This window comes from Euprymna scolopes, chromosome 42, assembly GCF_053919585.1.
Source record: "Euprymna scolopes isolate OS-2025 chromosome 42, ASM5391958v1, whole genome shotgun sequence".
Classification (NCBI taxonomy): Eukaryota; Metazoa; Mollusca; class Cephalopoda; order Sepiida; family Sepiolidae; genus Euprymna; species Euprymna scolopes.
The window spans coordinates 69,894,423-69,912,999 of record NC_136523.1 but is presented as its reverse complement, the minus strand read 5'-3'; the positions used below and the strand labels follow the sequence as shown (position 1 = coordinate 69,912,999).

Genomic DNA, 18,577 nt, shown 5'->3' with positions numbered 1-18,577 from the left:
GTATTTTCAGAAAGAAACTGATGCAAAATAAAATATATCCATGCCAATAGGATAGTTGAAGGAAGAAATGGAAAATAGGCTAATTTGAATCAAGTATGAAATGTCAGATGGATTGCTATTTGGGTCTGATTTTGAAAATCCAACAAGATAATTTTATGTTAGAAAATTCTGAGGAGTTCAACAAATTTTCTGTTAATCAAAATATGAATATCATTATATATATTTATTACAGAAATTGAGCCAATTTTTATAACTAATCAAACAGAAACATTAGCTCATAAGACTGTACTAAGACGTCACTCTTTCAGAACAATCTCTTCTTTTACGGTCTGATCTGTGATCATCTCTATGCCTATTTCACGCATAGCCTTCAACTGTTCTGCAACAATGCCCTAGTGTCCTCCAACCTTATCATTCATCTTAAAAATTCCTATGCAATTTCTTTCTCAATTCTTATGAATGGACCACATACTGCTAAAACAATTTATACATTTTGAGAGGAAGGTCACAAAATGGTGCATATTCTCTCCTGATGACCAAACATTATCTGGAGGCCAAAATGAAATACACCACAAGTGAAAACACCCAACGTGATTATAGACAAGTGTACAAGGTAAGTTGGGGTTTTTTTTTCACGCAACAACAATTTCTATTAGTTGTTCATTTCATAGCAAGTTTCTGCTGCTGTTCAGTTGCAACTATCATTCTATAAATTTTGATGATTCCATGAAAACTCAGTATTCAACAATTTATCATCTTGACATTTCCAAACATCCCTCTTGGTTCATTTGTTGCTAACAATCCAATGTCATTTTGAATGCACTTCTATCCAACATAATCTTTGCCATCTATCTTAAATCAAGAGAAAATAAAAATAGAAAACATATAAAATCACAAGTTGAACTTACCTGGCGTTGCCAGGGAGTAAAAAAAAATGACAGTTTTAGATTGCATCCGCTGTTGAACAAATTTTCCAGTTAAGAAATTGAACAAAAGTATGAAATGCTTATTATTTATTATAGAAATTGAGCCAATTTTTGCAACTGATCAAGCAAACACGCATACACGCACATACATTCATATACATTTGGACAAACATACATTCATATACATTTGGACAAACATACATGATGAGTAAAAAGACATATGGTGAGGGGGTGGGAAATGAGGAAAAAACAACAAATTGTTCCATTCTGTTGGTTTCAAGTTCCAGAAATGATCAAGAATAACAAATCTCATTTCAAAATGTCTTGGAGGGAAACTCAAATATACAAAAATTTCTCGCTGGATTTTTGTGTGGAGGCGCTTGTTCGACTTTAATGAAGACGTATATATTGCATTTATTGTAAAAAATCAGTTTCAATTATTCCAGCAAATATGAACAGAATGTATGAAGTGTGTATTCATTATAAATTGATGGAGATTCAGTTTGTAGATGCAGGGGAATTTTGACACAGCATCATCCTAATTTGTCTCTGAAAAACAAAAAAATTAAAGGCATGCATAAGTGATATGATCATACAAAGGTTAGATTTAGAACCAAACCATGATTTATAGATTTTGACCATTTAAATCATTTTTCAAATCAAGTTCCAAATAAAGAGTATACACAAAGATATTATAGTTGTTTACAGCGGTTTCAAGGCAATGTTTATTTTAAAACATCTTCAAAACAAAATTTTCATGTCATAAAAACAATGCAATCAACATCCATGTTTAAAAAGTTACAAATTCCAACAGAAACAAAAATCACAAGAAAAAAAAAATTCTAGGTAAAAAACATTAACCTAGCACTCAAACGCTTAAAGTAAATAGATGGCTTAACATATCACTCAATAAATCACAGACCTGGATGGCGCCACGAATAAGAAAAAAAAAAAATTATGAAGTACTAACCATCAAACTTGACCACATGTCAAAATGCAAGTCCAATTGGATTATTAGTTTATTTAAGTGAAGCTAAATTTTTAAAAAAATGCAAATCTGAATTTTGTGTTGTGTAAGCGTAGGTGTCAAAATGGTCTATCCTCAAATCATGTTTGCTAAAAGTTTAAATGATGTATTTGGGTCTTAATGATATAAAAAAGTAATTTTTTGCAAAAATTTTGAAAAATTCAGTAATTGCACACTCATTTTCGGGCAGTGGTGTCCAAAAAGTAGGAAAATTGACCAAAACAATCAATATCAATAAAAATGTGTACTTAAACACCATAAAAGAGGATTATATGTTGGTAGGTAATAAAAACTGATATACCAGCATAATTTTTCAACACTTTTAGGTTGTTTGGACTTTTACTGGGCTAAAATATGGTCTAAAATAGCCAAAATTTGCCAATAATTGCCAAAATTTGCCTCAAAATCACTGAATGTGGGCATCAATAAGGTACTTAATTAGTCATCAGATATCTCAAATGGCTTAAAAACTGTTAGATGAAGAACATTGATGTCAGTAAAATTCTTTAACAGTTTGGGGATTTTTTGGTGGAGGTGGGGGGAGGGGTGTGCTGGGGCTCAAAATTCACCAAATGTCCTCATAGATACCTGGGTAGTAGTCACAACAATTCCCAGCTGCAACTACTGATGGATAGTAAAGATCTAATGTGTAGGCACAGTTCTAAACAATGTTCTAACAGTTAAATGGATATTTAAGGCTGCTGATGATGTAATGCTGCAGTGCGGTGCTGAATATGGTTTTGCTGGAGAGTCGTTACAGCATGCTATCGACCTTTCTTTGTTGTCCAAGGAAGAGCTGGAAAGCTTACCAACAGAAAACCTCAAATGTGGAAGAAATCTGTCGGTGTTCGATAATCGTGCTGGAAAAGTTGCCAAATGTCACAACAGAAAATTCACCGGTAAGTTGATTCGTAATGATGTGATGTACTGCAATGTTCAAGGGGTAATTGCCCCAGACACGGAAATCATCACTTGACTTTTGGATAAAAGGGAATCTGTCTGGACAAACCAGCAGAGAATGGTTTTGAGAGAAGAGATTAAGAAAAAGCTCCAAAAATGCATCGATTTTAACATCATGGTGAAAATCTGTTGGATGGATGTAAACCGTGGGGAGGATCAGTAACATCTGCTTCTGAACTACTAGAAATTTTGCGAAAAAATCCCGACACCGCAGAAAAGATCCTAAGAACTGAGTTCGCATTTTTTGTACAGACCCATCTGACACACAGAAACCTCAGCAACCAGATTTATTCCGACAAAACAGCATTTCTTATGGAGATAAGTTGGGAAATTTCTGCATCTTACTATCTGATGACTTAGAAAACTGTTCTGCTACGATCGCAAACTCACCAACCAATGTCGATGGTGTGAGAGCTATTGCATCACTTACCTCCTGCGAGTCTGAGCCACTAAGCATTTCAGATGCTTACAAAGAAAATGATATGTGTGCTGTCTTCTGGAAAGAAAGTAATGGGTATGTATGGTACCTAGGGTATATAAGTCAAATGATTAATGGCGGAGAGTACTACAAAGTTGATCACCTTCATCGTTTCCCACCCTCGCAACATACATACTGGCAATATCCTCAGAGACAAGACACGGTCGATGTACTACGTGAACAAATTGTTGATGTTCGAGTTCAGGGAGAATGAACTCTTGAAGAAAAGAATCGGAGATTTATGTTGACAAAATGCAAAAGAGATAGATTACCAATTCAAACAACTTAATATCAAATCCTCTTCCTAGACTGTGTAAAAAACGTTTTATTAAATTGATATGAAAGTTGGTCCATTACAATGTTTAGTCAAATTAGAGTTAAACACTGGTCTACATCAGCTTACCACATTCATACCATTTTGGGGGTGTTTTGGGACAAAACTATCATAAAACCCGTTTACAGTAATTTTAGGCCAATTTTGGTCATTGTTGACCTATTACTGGTCTGACAAAACTCAAAACAGCCCAAAACTGTTAGTAAATTATACTGACACATCAGTCCTAACTACCAACCACCAATTAACCCCCTTTTAGGGCGTTTTGATGACCAATTGTTTGATAATGTTGGTTTTTGGTTGATTTTCCTCTATTTTGGGCCCCATACCAACTGATCTCAGAAAAAGTGAGGGCAATTACTGAATTTTGAAAAAATTGGTATTTTTGCATTACTAGCACCCAAATACATCATCTAAACTGGTAGCATGATTTGAGGATAGCTCCCAAAATGACTCCCTGATGCCTACCCCCTAACAAAAGTCATTTCCTTTAAGGATTTAAAAAAGGTTTTCTAATAAGAAAAATTATAGTTTCTCTTTTGAATGATAATAATATTGAAGAGGACAATAATAATAAAAATGGTAAATAATAAATAATTGCAAACATTTTAAAAATGAGTATAACTACTTACCCTTCGACATTAAGCCTTCCAACAATATCACGCACAGTGGTAACAAGGTTGTCATTCTCTTGCGGAGATTCCAGGATAATGGAATGTAATTTAGCCATGTAAGTATCAATAGTTTCTAAAGTTGGCGTTTCATTTGTCCCTGAAAAATATTTTGCAGTTATAGAATTTATGCATTTCTTTTCTTTCCAAATTTGCATTTAATGGGATTTCATTTTTTATATTAACTTTTAAATCTGTATAAGGTCATATTTATACAAGTGCAACAATACAGCTGTAAAATTCTACATGACTCAGAATTTCTAAATTAGTCGTTTTTATTTGTGATTTAAAAAGTCATCATTTCAGATGAGATCACTTATGTTTGTGGATTGCGACATATTGACATATATTCTACAAGCACTAAAAAATTTATTCAAAGATTTGATGATTGGTGTTAAATGCTGACTAACAATATTCGTTGGTTAAATTATGAGAGTTATATATTGAAAGACAAATGGGTCAAAATTCTTCTGATCAAGTAGAAGAAATATTATTTTAGTAGAAGTGAATGTGCATGTGTCTGGCTTTAATAAGCAGGAATGCAAATTCAATTTTTACAAGCAAAAGATGCTTAATAACTGATGATAACAAAAAGAATTTTAGATTAATTTTGTTTCAATGATTCAAAGTAGTAAATGGAAATTAAATAGAAAAATTATTTGGGAGGTGATATTCGCTTGCAAAAAACTCACACTTGGAAATCCTTGATAGTTTATCAAAACAATTTTTAAAAAGTTATTTCCTTAATGAGTCATAACTAATTATGCAGAGTGGATTGTGGAACTAATTATATTTTGAACAGACACGGGTGAACAAATGCATATTTACAATTTAAAAGGTTACGCTGACGTAAGAAAATTTTTAGATGTTGTGTGCATAATTTTTTATGGTGAACATCAAACATTTTCAAATTAGAACGAGAAGATTACTCAAATTGAGTGAAGATTTTAGATGAAAATGCCTGAATTATAAATAAAAACAGGACAACATCAAAAGGTAGAAAAAATAAAGTTTATAAGAATCATCAGTTTTCAATCTATTTTTAACATTAACTGAAAGGCATAAATGCAGATGTAAAATATTTCTTTACATTTACACTAAATAAATTATATTGAATAACTGGAGAGAGCAGGTTGAAATGTCATGATACTTTCTACACCGTAGTTAATGATTTTCCTTTTAAAATACTGTCAAGATTGGTATTAAGAAAAAAATTTTTTTCTTCTTTCATGAAAATAATTTCCATTGTCAGCTAAATATTCTTTAAATAAGCAAAATTAATAAAATATTTTTATTTAAAATTATAACAATTCTTTTCAAAACAAAAATATTCTTTGACTTTTCACCATAAAATAATTGGCAGCTAAATATTTTTCAAACCAATAATTAAATGTCACTTTGGTACTTGTGCATAATTTCGATGAGACGTAACTCAGCGTCTGATCGGCTTTGCTCAGAACATGACGTCATGCACTCGGGTTTAATTGAAATCTGACGTTAAGACGCTGATCAATGTGCAGTAAAGGAGCAGACGATCTTTGGGGAAAATATTGGAGGGGGAAAAAAAATTAACGGGACCAGCTGAGAGCTTCTCGACAGTTATTGTTTTCTAGTTTATGTGGAGACAGAAATTTGGTAATGATCCTTTTGTCTCCATCTTAAAGCTACTCGATTGAGTTGGCAAAGTTTTGCCACATTCACTGTCTTTTCTTACCCCACTTTAACATCTAATACGACCATAGAAAAGTTTACCTAATCCTAAGGGAATATCCCAGCTGTCTTGTTTAAAAAAAAAATTCAGGAAAAGAAAAAAGTTTACTTTACATTAGTTGCAAAAATAAAAAAAACTGCAAAAAAAATAGGTGCTTCTACATTATTGGGACGAGATTTTGTAGTAAAAAAATGGAGTTTTCAGATAAAAAACAATGGTTTCAACTGATTTTTTTTGTCAATTCTAATAAATTACAATGCCAGCTTCCAAATTATGCAGTTCAAATTAGCTGATTTATTAAAAAAAACAACTTTAATCGTATTAGCAGGTGAAAAATTGCAGCCATCTTTGTTTAATTCCAACGGAAAATTACCTCCCTTTTGAACTGTTTTACGATCGTTTTCAAATTCTATTTTTATTTTCTTTAATAAATAATTTTCTACCTTATCAATTTTCCTAATTTTTTGATATAATCATCTTAAAAATATGTAGATACCATTGTTTTCATGTGAAAGTCAGTTTTAAGATTTCTGAAATTTCGTCCCAATTCGGTCGAAACGGCAAAAAATATTACATGAAAAACACATAAAAAAGTGCTTTATTTTTAAACCTTTGTTAAAAGTATGAAAAAGACACACAAAAAATGGTTTTCTTACTAAATTTGTTCAATTTTGTTTGACACAAAAAAAAAAAATTTCTTTTTTTTTTTTTCCACTTAAAAAAATTATTACAAGCATAAAACAAATTGTTACGGTATGTCATTGTTTCTTTTTATCTTTTTTATTTATTTTTTTCTGGTGATTCTATTATTTTTTAATTTTTTCTTCAGTATTTTTCTTAAGTAGCATTGTTAGGCTTTGATAATCGGCGACATTCGGCAAAAGCCGACATGTTCTGAGCAAAGTTGAGAAGACGGTGAGTTACGTTTGGTTCAAATTCTGTACAAGTACTGCCGCTTTTTATATTATGTTTATTTTAAATTGTACTGGTTTAGCAGACAGGACAACAATTTGATTTGGACCAATGCATTTTAAAAGTCAAAATTTTTTTAACTTAGCAACATCAGGTTAATCGCCATTCATCATTTTTTGCTGATTGCGTGATCATATTTTGTTAAAAAATGTGAAAGGTGATCACGCATACAATGACAAAATGCCTTGGTGTATGATCATTACATAAATTAGTCATTTTGGTTTCTAATAATATTTTAGCATTTCTAAAAGAAAAATGACACATTCCAAGGAAACCCAACTCTCAGTTCACAGTTATCTTGAACACTAACATGATAGGACTCATAAATGCTCCTTTCTAGAGAGCTGGATTTTCCTCATATTAAAGACCGTTTCATTCTCTCTCAGGCAAATAAATAAGTATTCATCAATCCAATGCTATCACCAGCTTTCAATAGAATCAAATTTGATTTGAGTTAAAGATTTTTAAACAAATTTTTACCTGGTAAAGGTACATTTGCAAAATTTGTTGTCAGAAGTGAGCGCAATTTAGTTAAGTGACATTGTAGAGCCATATTGTGTTTCCTTTGCTGTACAGCTTCTACCTCAAGTTTCTCGATGGCTTGTCTCATATTTTCAATGTGTTTGCTTAAAATAGCATTCTGTTCTTCCAGTTCGGTTGTCTGTTTCCGCAATTGACGTAGTTCTTGTTCACGGGCTGAAAAACAAATAAGAAATAAGTAACTTTAAGGAGTAGAAGTATTTCATCTGTTTGAATATATTAGAATTTGAAAAATATAATGGTTCAGAAATCAATCATAATGCAGATTATTTTTTTTAAATAAACATTAATTTATTTAAATTCTAATTTTCAACTCCTATAACTGTCTTCATCAGGTCTCTGAACTGATATGTTCTTTTCAAATTTCAATGCATTCAAAGTGGAAATACTTCTCACAAACTCCAAAAAATATTGTATTTATTTTACTAGTGGAAAAATATGCATGGTTCAAAAATTAGAATTTAAATAAATATATTCATTTAAAAAATCTGCAATTTGTTTGGTCTCTGAACTGTTATATTTTATAAATAAATTTAATAAAATACTATTTTTATTGTTGTGCAATTTATTTTAAATATTAACATTTTTTTTTCAAATTTGGTGTATACAATATTAACATTAAATATTAACATTTTTTTTTCAAATTTGGTGTATACAATATTAACATTAAATATTAACATTTTTTTTTCAAATTTGGTGTATACAATATTGTGTCTATGCCGATAAAGATACTCACACACATCAAGATGGCAAGCTTAAAATAAGATATTAGTTAAAAACTTCAGTAAATGAAAATTTTGCTCAATTATCAAATTGTTTCCATCTACTTAACATGATCCAAGTTTGAATTTTTTATTGATTTCCTATTTAGAAAAAACCTAGTTTGATCTTAAATGATCTCTAATCATATTAAGATTAAACGTCTTAGCTGTTGAAATGAATATTCAAAGTTGTACTTCTATGTTATAGCTAATAGGATTTTGTCTAATGTTTAGGTTAATTTGATTGAATAACTATTGCTTCCATTATGATTAATTTTCACTTGCTACAAAATGATATTTGTGAAAATTTTTCAATTATTCAAAGCTGGCACTTTTAATGATACATTGATAATTAGCTTTCAACCCAAGAACACACAAGATGGCAAATTTCTAAAAAAAAAAAAAAATAATAATAATAATCTCACTGTATGTTGTTTTATGGCGGTTACCATAAATTTTAACAATGTTTGAAAAAGGGTCACCATTTCGGTCGGTCCCCTTTTTGGGGCACCTCCAACATTAGAGAGAGAACAAGAGTGCTGAAAAAGAACGGTTGTGGAAAAGAAAACATCGGTTATAATTAAGTGCGACGAGACTTTAGGATTGATGATGTTTTATAAAGGTTTCCAAGATATAGGGTACAAAGAGAATGGTACATTTCTTTGATAAAAGTCTTTACCCAGGGGAAACTGGTCCGTCGCATGTTGATGCTTCTATTGTTTCCTCATGAAAAAGAACGGTTGTGGAAAAGAAAACATCGGTTATAATTAAGTGCGACGAGACTTTAGGATTGATGATGTTTTATAAAGGTTTCCAAGATATAGGGTACAAAGAGGATGGTACATTTCTTTGATAAAAGTCTTTACCCAGGGAAACTAGTCCGTCACGTGTTGATGCTTCTATCGTTTCCGCATGTCTGAGACTGATTTCTTCTTTGTATCTCCCTCCAGGACAGTCCTCTATTCTGATTGGCTGAAACCTCTGGTGACGTTAAAAGAAAAAAAGTAGAAGAGTAGGGAGAAAGAGAGAAATAAGGGAAGCATACCGTAGCAGCATCATAGTAGTAGTTCACTACAGTTTTACTCCTTTCAATCTTATCTTATACAGTATTTATAACTCTTGCTTTCATCACTCTTTCTATTTATTAACAGTGAATGGGAGAATAAAAAATTGATATAGTCCATTATAAACAAAAGAAAATATCAGCATAAGTAGTAATATTGTTTAATCCATCAAATTTGGAATATTGTTAATTAAATGATAGTACAAAATTTTAAAAATTCAAACAAAAGGAAATTTCTTTTGTTTTTAAATTGATAATAATATGAGTTTGCATTTTTCAGTAGAAATATTAGACCTTTTCTATTATAGAAAAGTGTTTTTCCTCTCCTCTTCCTCTCTTTCCTCCTCCACTTCCTCTCATTTATACCAATGAACAACATACACAAAAAGAATTGTATTAATGATGAAAAAAAAAGAAGAGAAGTTTACTTTTGTTATGGTCAAGGAATTCTTCAGTGAAAATAGGAATATCAAAAGTGCCAAAGTCTTCTTCATCTTTTTCAGGCTAAAAAAAAACAAATTCATGAGTTAAAAAGTGATGCAAATTTTATTGTTGAAGATAAATATTTGCAATTAAATTTATTAAAAAATTTGTAAGAAATGTAACAGCATGTATCCTTTCCCTATTTCTAAATATATCCGATACAAAGAATAGTGTACTGAAACAATAACTAGCAATACAAACACAAAATTATGTCAGGTATGCTACTAACATTATCTAGGAGTCTTATCTGTATTAGTTTTTGTAATTTTTAGATAATTTGTATTATTTAGACGACTATTCTCATCTTTGGTATTATTATTCAATGAATCTTTTTAACTTGGGAATCTGGAAAAGGTAAGGACACTGAAAAGCCGTAATATGTAAAAAATATTGAAAAGTCATGAGAGGAAAAGTAACACTATCTTATGGGATGAAGTAAATATCATAGGCAGAGAAGAACAATGGAGAGTAAAAAACTCAAAGCGGCACAGATGTTCAACAACAATGGCCGCCTAAATAGAGCTAGCCTAGAATTTAAGATGACAACCAATAATTATAAATAATAGATTAGAATATCATTAAAAAGATATATATATGTGTGTGTGTGTGTGTGTGTGTAGTAAGAACAAAAATAGGTTTAAGTCAACTAAAACTGTCCATGTGACGTAACAGATAATCAGTTCTAAGTGAAACTTATCTGGAGGTTGGAAGTTCAATCCTCAGTAGAAACGGCATTAAGACTAAAATCACAAATTGCTTAAGATTTCTATTTGGTCATAGCTGATGAAAGAAGAGCAAGCTACTTCCTTGGAATTTAACAGAAATTCAAATTAACAAATTCAAATTTAACAGAAATTTCAAAGTTCAACAAAGTGTACCTGAAGAAAGTCAACGGTTATATCAACCAAAATGTTTTAATCTAAATAATACAAATTCTATCTGTATATTCATATTATTTATATATATAATGAATGAATGACAAAAGTCTATATTCCAAAGTTCATGATGTTGACCATCTTACAATTTATTCCTTTAATTCAGTTGACATTTACAATTCTTGACAGTATCTGTTTTGTAGCACAAAATCAATCACTTAATTAGTGAATCTATTTTGCCCTTAACTCATTAGAAGAAACAGTAACAATCAATCCATCAAAAGGAAAATAAAGTGTTTTTACATGATTAAAAATCCGAAAATTGGAAGAGAAGCTGTAAATGCCTTATAATATGTTTACATTATGCCAGTTTGAATTTATAAAGTCACTAAAACCCATATATTCCTACTAACAAATTCTATTAATTTAGGTATATTCTGCCAGAAATGTTTGATTCATTAATTAGTAAATTTATTATTTATAATAAATATATCCATATTTACCCAAATGACAATAATTATAATCTATTGCACATATTTGCATATACGAATTGTAAATGTCAACTGAATTAAAGGAATAAATTGTAAGATGGTCAACATCATGAATTTTGAAATATAGACTTTTGTCATTCATTCATTATATTGCTCTATGATTACATTGAGCTTCTTAAATAAGGAGTGGTATGTATTATCTCTATATAAATAAAATGAACTCATTTTTTCCCCTCCGACTTTGACGTTTATAGGACTGCACCTGTATACATTTGGTGCAGCCGTATCATACACAAACTGAATCACGACATCTGTCGTATGTTATAGGGTTATTACATATCAAGGATCTCGCTGATCACAGTTTCCTATATTCTGTCTGGTGAGAGTCCACTGTAAAAATCGGTTACATTTAATGGAAGTAGTAAAGTAAACTCTAACAAATTCATCCTACCACCGTCACTCACTTACACCGTACCAGAACGTTCACAGGAGACATTTAAAACCGATCACCGGTAAGAATTTATCTAAAAACTGAACTGGACTTACACTGAAACGAACCACGCTTACTTTGCCATTGTTTAGCATAAAACATAAACACAATTTATAAAGCATTTATTATGATAAAATTAGATTCAAACAGAACACAATCCGTTACCTGGAATTGAATTCACAATTACATTACTTCGATTTCGTTATAACCCGCGTGGTTAAAGTTTAATGAAAACCTGAATTGACATTTACGTGAAACGCACCAAACTTACTTACTTACACAAACACAACTTCCGTTTCGCTCTTTCCTTACGTGCTTTTTTGCTTTCTTTCTTTCTTTCTTTCTTACCTTTCGTTGTCTTTTTGCTTTATGGGTGATGGTGGTGGGGTTACTTCCCTATCTTTATCTTTCCTTTCGGTCTTTCCTTCTTTCTTTCTTTTCTCTCCATTTTCTGCTCTTTCCATTGTTAAAACGAAACGAAACAACCGGATATTCCAGGTTTTACTTACACTCTATCACTCTACGACTATTACTTGTGTATCCAACTCTATTTGTGCCAGTAAAAAAAAGTAGCATTTATTGTTTTTGGTAATAATTATTAATTGCTTATTTGTTTTGTTTTTCACCCTTTTTTTAGACTAACCAACCATTCTTTAATCTCATTATAAAATCGATTTTTCCAACTACATTTTAGGTGGGGGGGGGGCCATTACAACCTCCGAAGGGGGTTTGTATTACTGTACACATAGATTCGACAAAGTTGTCAAAAAAAAAAAAAAAAATACATAACAAATAAATGTTCTCAAAGCCCAGATCAGTTACTTTTCTGCCAAACTGGATATCTTTTTCGTGTTTTTATTCAATGTAACAATATTCGGCTCGAAAACCATACAGTGTTTACCGATGTATTCGAAAATTCAGGAAGGCGTCTCCCGTCTCAGTCACACCCTCTTTAACACCGTAAGTATAGAAAAAGGTGTTATAAATAAAAAAATATACAAAATACTATTAAAAACACGCCGAATATATTTAACAGTATTTCATTAAGTTTTTTATTTATAACATCTTTTCCCAATTCAATGTAACATGTTTATTCAGCTCGAAAACCATACAGTGTTTACCGATGTATTGGAACATTCAAGATGGCGTCTGATTCTCTCTTTAACACGTAAGTGTGGGAAAAGATGTTATAAATTTTGTATAGTTTTTTATTTATAACACCTTCTTCCATACTTACGGTGTTAATGAGGGTGTGAGATGGAGACGCCATCTTGAAATTTCGAATACATCGGTAAACACTGTATGGTTTTCGAGCTGAATTGAATAAAAACACGAAAAATATATCTATCCAGTTTGGCAGAAAAGTAACTTATCTTGGCTTTGATCACATTTATTTGTTATATATTTGTTTGGTTTTTTTTTTCACAACTTTTTCGAATCTATGTGTACAGTAATACAAACACCCATTTTGTGTTTTATATAGATAAAGTACAATTGTTGAATGTTACTGTTTTGATTATATTCGTTGGGGGGGGGACAATTAAATAATTAAAAAAGATTAAAATGAAGCGAAATTTAAGTTTCCGTTACATTTTTACAACAACCGTAAAACAGTGCATACTCAGCAAGTTTTATCGTATTTTATTTATTTTTTTGCATAATTAATGATGGAAGTATTTTTCTGTTTATTTTCTTAACATCTGTTAAAAAAAAAAATAATTTGTACATTCTCTGGAAAAAAAGAATCAAACTTTTCTCTACTTTCACATGTGTTCCATTTTAACAAACTGAGCCACAGCAACGCGTGGCCGGGTACAGCTAGTAATGAAATAAAATATATTTCCACAGGAATATATACATAGATATATTACAATAGAAAAATGCTAGCATGAAAAGTAATATGGAAAAGTAAAAGACTAGTTGTTAAAACTGGAAAAGGAAAGGACAAAAGATTTTAATAAAAAATATAATAAATTTATAACTTAAAATATTGCAGCATTAAGAATTGATTATATCATGTTATAAATTGAATTTTTAAAAGAAATTCTTAATGCTGGAATATTTTAAGTTATAAATTTATTATATTTTTATCTTGTCCTTTTCTTTTCCAGTTTTAACAACTAGCCCTTTACTTTTCCATGTTTAAGCTTAATCATATTACTTTTCATGCTCGCATTTTTCTATTGTAATCCATGATTTTTCAGGCTTCCAATAAATTCACTTGTTCTTTGTTTAATTTCAGCCTTATTTTTTGCCCCTATAAAACATAACATACACATATGTAATAACAATGTACAGTACTTGTCTGCTTTCAATAAAATCCTCCCAATTATCATTCTTTCATTCTCTTTGTTTCACTTGTTACTTCTCTTTTAAACGAGAGCGGTGAATTGGTAGCAACAGTAGTCACTGAAGCGACATGGTTGCTATGGAAACCAGTCATAAAAACTGTCGCTCAACTCCTTATATTTTTTTACGATTTTGAACACCAGTAAATTCATCATAACTTTTCTTTTACTGAACAAAAATTGAAACTTTTTTTTCACAATATGGCTGAGAAGGTGATCTACAAATTGTAATAATTGTTTGAAATTTGGTCAAAAAATGAGTGAGCGGTGAAGTTTTAAAGCAGTTCTAAATGATTAAAACTGCCACTTAATCATATATCATTCAAACACTACTGTGTTTGAATGATATATGAGGGAAGTTAAACTATGCAAAATGGAATTCTGGTTTGATTTAGAGTCATAGTTGGCTTCAATGACATTCTTCTTAATTCATGCAATTCTATATATAATCAAAAAATTATTCACGAAGGGTGACCTAAACATGCCATGCAATTACAGAAGAATAACACTCACTCCAATTGCAGCAAAAATCTATAATGCCATGCTTCTCAACCATATCCAACCAAAGATCGAAGAAGTGCTCAGGAAGAACCAGAATGGATTTAGAAAGAATCGCTCTACTACTAGTCAAATACTTACTGTTAGGAGACTGATTGAAGGAGTCAAAGCAAAAAACATTGAGGCAGTCATGATCTTTGTAGATTTCTCCAAAGCATTCGACTCCGTACATAAAGGAAAAATAGCCAGCATATTAAAAGCATATGGCATTCCAAACAAAGTCATTAATGCTATCATGATGCTATATGGGCACACTCGAGCAATGGTCAGGTTGCCAGATGAGGACCCTGAATTTTTCGACATCCACACCGGGGTTCTACAAAGAGATACTCTTGCCCCCTTTTCTTTTCATTGTCTGTCTTGACTTTGTACTTCACACCTCTGTTGATATACACAACACGCTAGGCTTCACCCTGAATAAATCCAGAAACAGACGTCATCAATCAGCACACAACTGATGCAGATTATGTAGACGATATTGCTTTGTTCGCGAACAAAACTGCTGATGTGCAAACACGGTTACGCAAGCTAGAAAAGTCTGCAAATGACATTGGTCTCCACATTAATACGGATGGGACAAAGTTTTTGACTTTCAATGTGAAGGGGGAGGTCGAGGCTCTGGATCAGCGCTGAAGGAGATCACTGAGTTTACTTACCTGGGCAGCAACATGGTTTCCACAGAAGGAGATGCCGAGGTTCGCATCTCAAAAGCATGGGCCGCATTAGATGGGCTGCATTCAGTATGGACTTCGCGGCCAACTAACAAACTGAAAGTGCAGTTCTTCAGGGCCATGGCGGAGTCTGTCCTTCTTTGCAGTACTGCAGCCTGGACACTCACCAGGGGATTGGAGGGAAGACTAGACGGCACATGCATCCATATGCTACGAACAGTATAAGGTGCATCATGGTAAAATCATCCCACAAGGCAGCAGCTTTGTGGCGGCCTGCCATGTCTAATGCCATCGGGGAAAGACAAAGACACCTATGATTCTCCATGACACGGACGCACAAGCAGAGAACGACCTGGATCCGTGTGTGTCCAGCAGATGGCACACAACGCCAACTGTGAACCTGAAGGTTTGAGGCGGCTGATGGAGGATGGGAAACTCTGGAGAGGAAGAGTCACATTGGTCCGGGCAAGGAGCCCGTCCTGATGACGATGATGATAAACTATGCAATTTAGCATTTACAAAATTTATTGTTCAAAATTAAAGAATACAATTTACAAAAAATTATTTCTTATTTCATGGGGTTTAAAAAATTAGGCATTTTTCTTCAGAGGAAAATAGCTAGCAAAATAAAAGTATAGACTTGCTATAGAATTGCTAGTTAGCATAAAAATTGAAAACTTTGAAAATTGTAATGTTTGAAAAAGTGTAGTTTGAAATTAATTAACTTTGAACTATTCAAACAGTCAGTTTTAAGTTTGTTAAAATGATTATTTAAAATTTAACTTGACCATCTAAGGAGTTTTGAAGCAACCTTATATATACACCAATGCTATGGATATCTGAACTTTTTTTTACTTATTTTTATTCAATTTTCACACCAAACAAGGCACAGTGGCACTTTGAAGTAGGGGGCTACTATCATGGAGATAAGTTGCAGGGGTATTCGAACATTACAATTTTCAAAATTTGCAATCAAAACAAGGCATAAAAACAAAAAATCAATGTTAGAATTATGAAAAGATAACAATTTTACTTACTTCTAAACCTGAACCATTCTGACCATCATATTCGTCTCTTTGTTCATCTAGACAGAAAATGTTTTTACAAAAAAGATTAGTTTAGTTCAACAAACATATAAGTCATCGATTGAATTTATTTTGAGTTTTTCAACATTAACATATTGTTCAAATTTATGCAATAAAAATATATTTTTAATGAATTATCTCACACACACACACACACATACATACATACATACATTTTGCGTATGACATGCAATCCTGTGACAATCTGGTGACAAAAAGTTTCAATGTAGCCCTCGCTTCTTTTCCATAGATTTCATATATGTATTTATTTTGTTTTTATATAGTATCACCGAAATTATAAAAATTTATAAACTAAGTAGAAGTTTATATTTCGGTTTGTTCTTTATAGAAATGAACAAGCTAGTCTTTTCATGAACATGAAGTTAAATTAAATTTTAATAAAAGGTGTGTTTGAAGGCTTGTCAATACAGGAATTATTCAGTCGTAAATAGATAAAAATAAATAAATAATATATACAATTCAATAGTTTGAATAAATATTCAATCATTTTAATGGCAGAAAATTAATTCAATGTTAACACTAACAATTTTAGCTCTTTTTTGATTCAATTTGCCTCATAGCAATATTTTCTTCTTTTTTGCAAATAGAATTAAAATTAATTTGTACATGCAAATTTATACATAAAGAATCCAAAAGTTATGAATCGGTTCTAGAATGGAAAATCCTTACATTAAATGTGTTTCCATTTTTTTAACATTTTTTTTTTTTTTTAAGCCTACAAAAATGTTACTAATATTAATATTTCAAAATTGTACAAGATTTTTATAAATTTAATTTTTTGTTTAAGTAGCTGTCATATAAAAATAACACGCAACCAGCATAAATTTTTGCACACATGCATGCAATTCATCCGATTTTATAAAACTAAAACGGCATATTTTGTGTCTAGTATATATAATATTAGGTAGGTATATATATATATGTGTTTGTATATTTTGTATGTACAAGATTCACTGATTGAGTAATCATTATGAGTTTTAGAAACAACTGATCAGCACAAGGGGCCCAAGTATAGGCTATATTTAGTTTAATTTAGTTTTATGTAAATGGAGGTAAACGTAGAGTTAAAAATTCAAATACTTTTGATTTTTGTGAAATTTTTAATACTTTTTATTTAAAAATTTGAATTATATTAATTGCATGAAATTTGATTCAGTCATTCAATTCAGCAAGATACCCTGAATTTCAATTTCCCTAAAACCGCTTAAGCTTAAACTATAAGTTTAAGATATTTTCTACAGTAAAAAATCATGTAATGCAGTTTAATCAAAATGGGATTAAATGGAATGGAATCACATTAACATTATATCGTGATTTTAATCATCTTAAGGAGACATAAAATTGGTGCAAAATCATTGTTTGAAGAATTATTAATTTTACCCGTCCTGGGATGGGCATTTTTCTATGAGTATTTGATTTATCAAATTATTGACACTATAAAACACCTTTTTATTGAAAATTATGTGTGACATATAGTTGTTCAAAAGTTGGGGTGTAAAGGTTGAATGATTGCAAGATAAATTTGGTCTGAATGTTTTAGAGAAAATAACATTCAGCATTTTTATCTTGTTAGTTGACTTTTAGATAAGTGATTTATCAGGGAGAGAATATCCAAGACCATGTTAAGCAGTTTATGAAATAAGTAATTAAGATACACAAACCAAGCACATTAACTCAGAGGATTTGTTGAGAAGACTAAATTTACCCATTATGGAGGTTGTACTAAGGATGAATTGGTTATGTAAAATGTTCATCCTGCTGAATGCACAAAGATGGCTTGCAGGAAAGTTTGTTGGTCAGAGCAAATTTAAAAGTAAATGATTAGAAAAAACCAATCCAATTGGAATCTGGAGACAGTTGACATTTTGAACTGGGAGGACTAGAAAATAAGTTTGCAGAATATGAAAAATCGCACGACTTTGGGACAAAGTAATGATGAATAGAAAAACAGATTTACATTTGCATTACTTTTATAAAAAAAAAAAATTGGTTATTTTCCCTATTGCGGATTGGTCTACACTGCATTCGGGCACACATCAGCATCTGTATTTTTGAAATGCTTTTAATAATTTTTATTAAATTACTAAAAGTTAGTTCTCCTTTCAAGATTAC

The 18,577-nt window shown here is 31.2% G+C and overlaps 1 protein-coding gene across 6 annotated transcripts in view; it reads right to left on the bottom strand.

The window, feature by feature from the left end:
• Positions 1–998: 998 nt before the first annotated feature.
• The window catches only part of LOC145267136 (high mobility group protein 20A-like), a 67,567-nt gene continuing 49,988 nt past the window's right edge, over positions 999–18,577 (bottom strand). For all 6 annotated transcript variants that reach the window (XM_080123175.1, XM_080123171.1, XM_080123176.1 and 3 more), the window contains 5 exons: positions 16,397–16,443; positions 9,872–9,947; positions 7,560–7,775; positions 4,358–4,496; positions 999–1,475 (listed from right to left, as the gene is read on the bottom strand). In XM_080123175.1, coding sequence (XP_079979301.1) covers positions 1,460–1,475; positions 4,358–4,496; positions 7,560–7,775; positions 9,872–9,947; positions 16,397–16,443 — 494 coding nt within the window. In that variant the 3' untranslated portion in view covers positions 999–1,459. The remainder of the gene's footprint in view (positions 1,476–4,357; positions 4,497–7,559; positions 7,776–9,871; positions 9,948–16,396; positions 16,444–18,577) is intronic.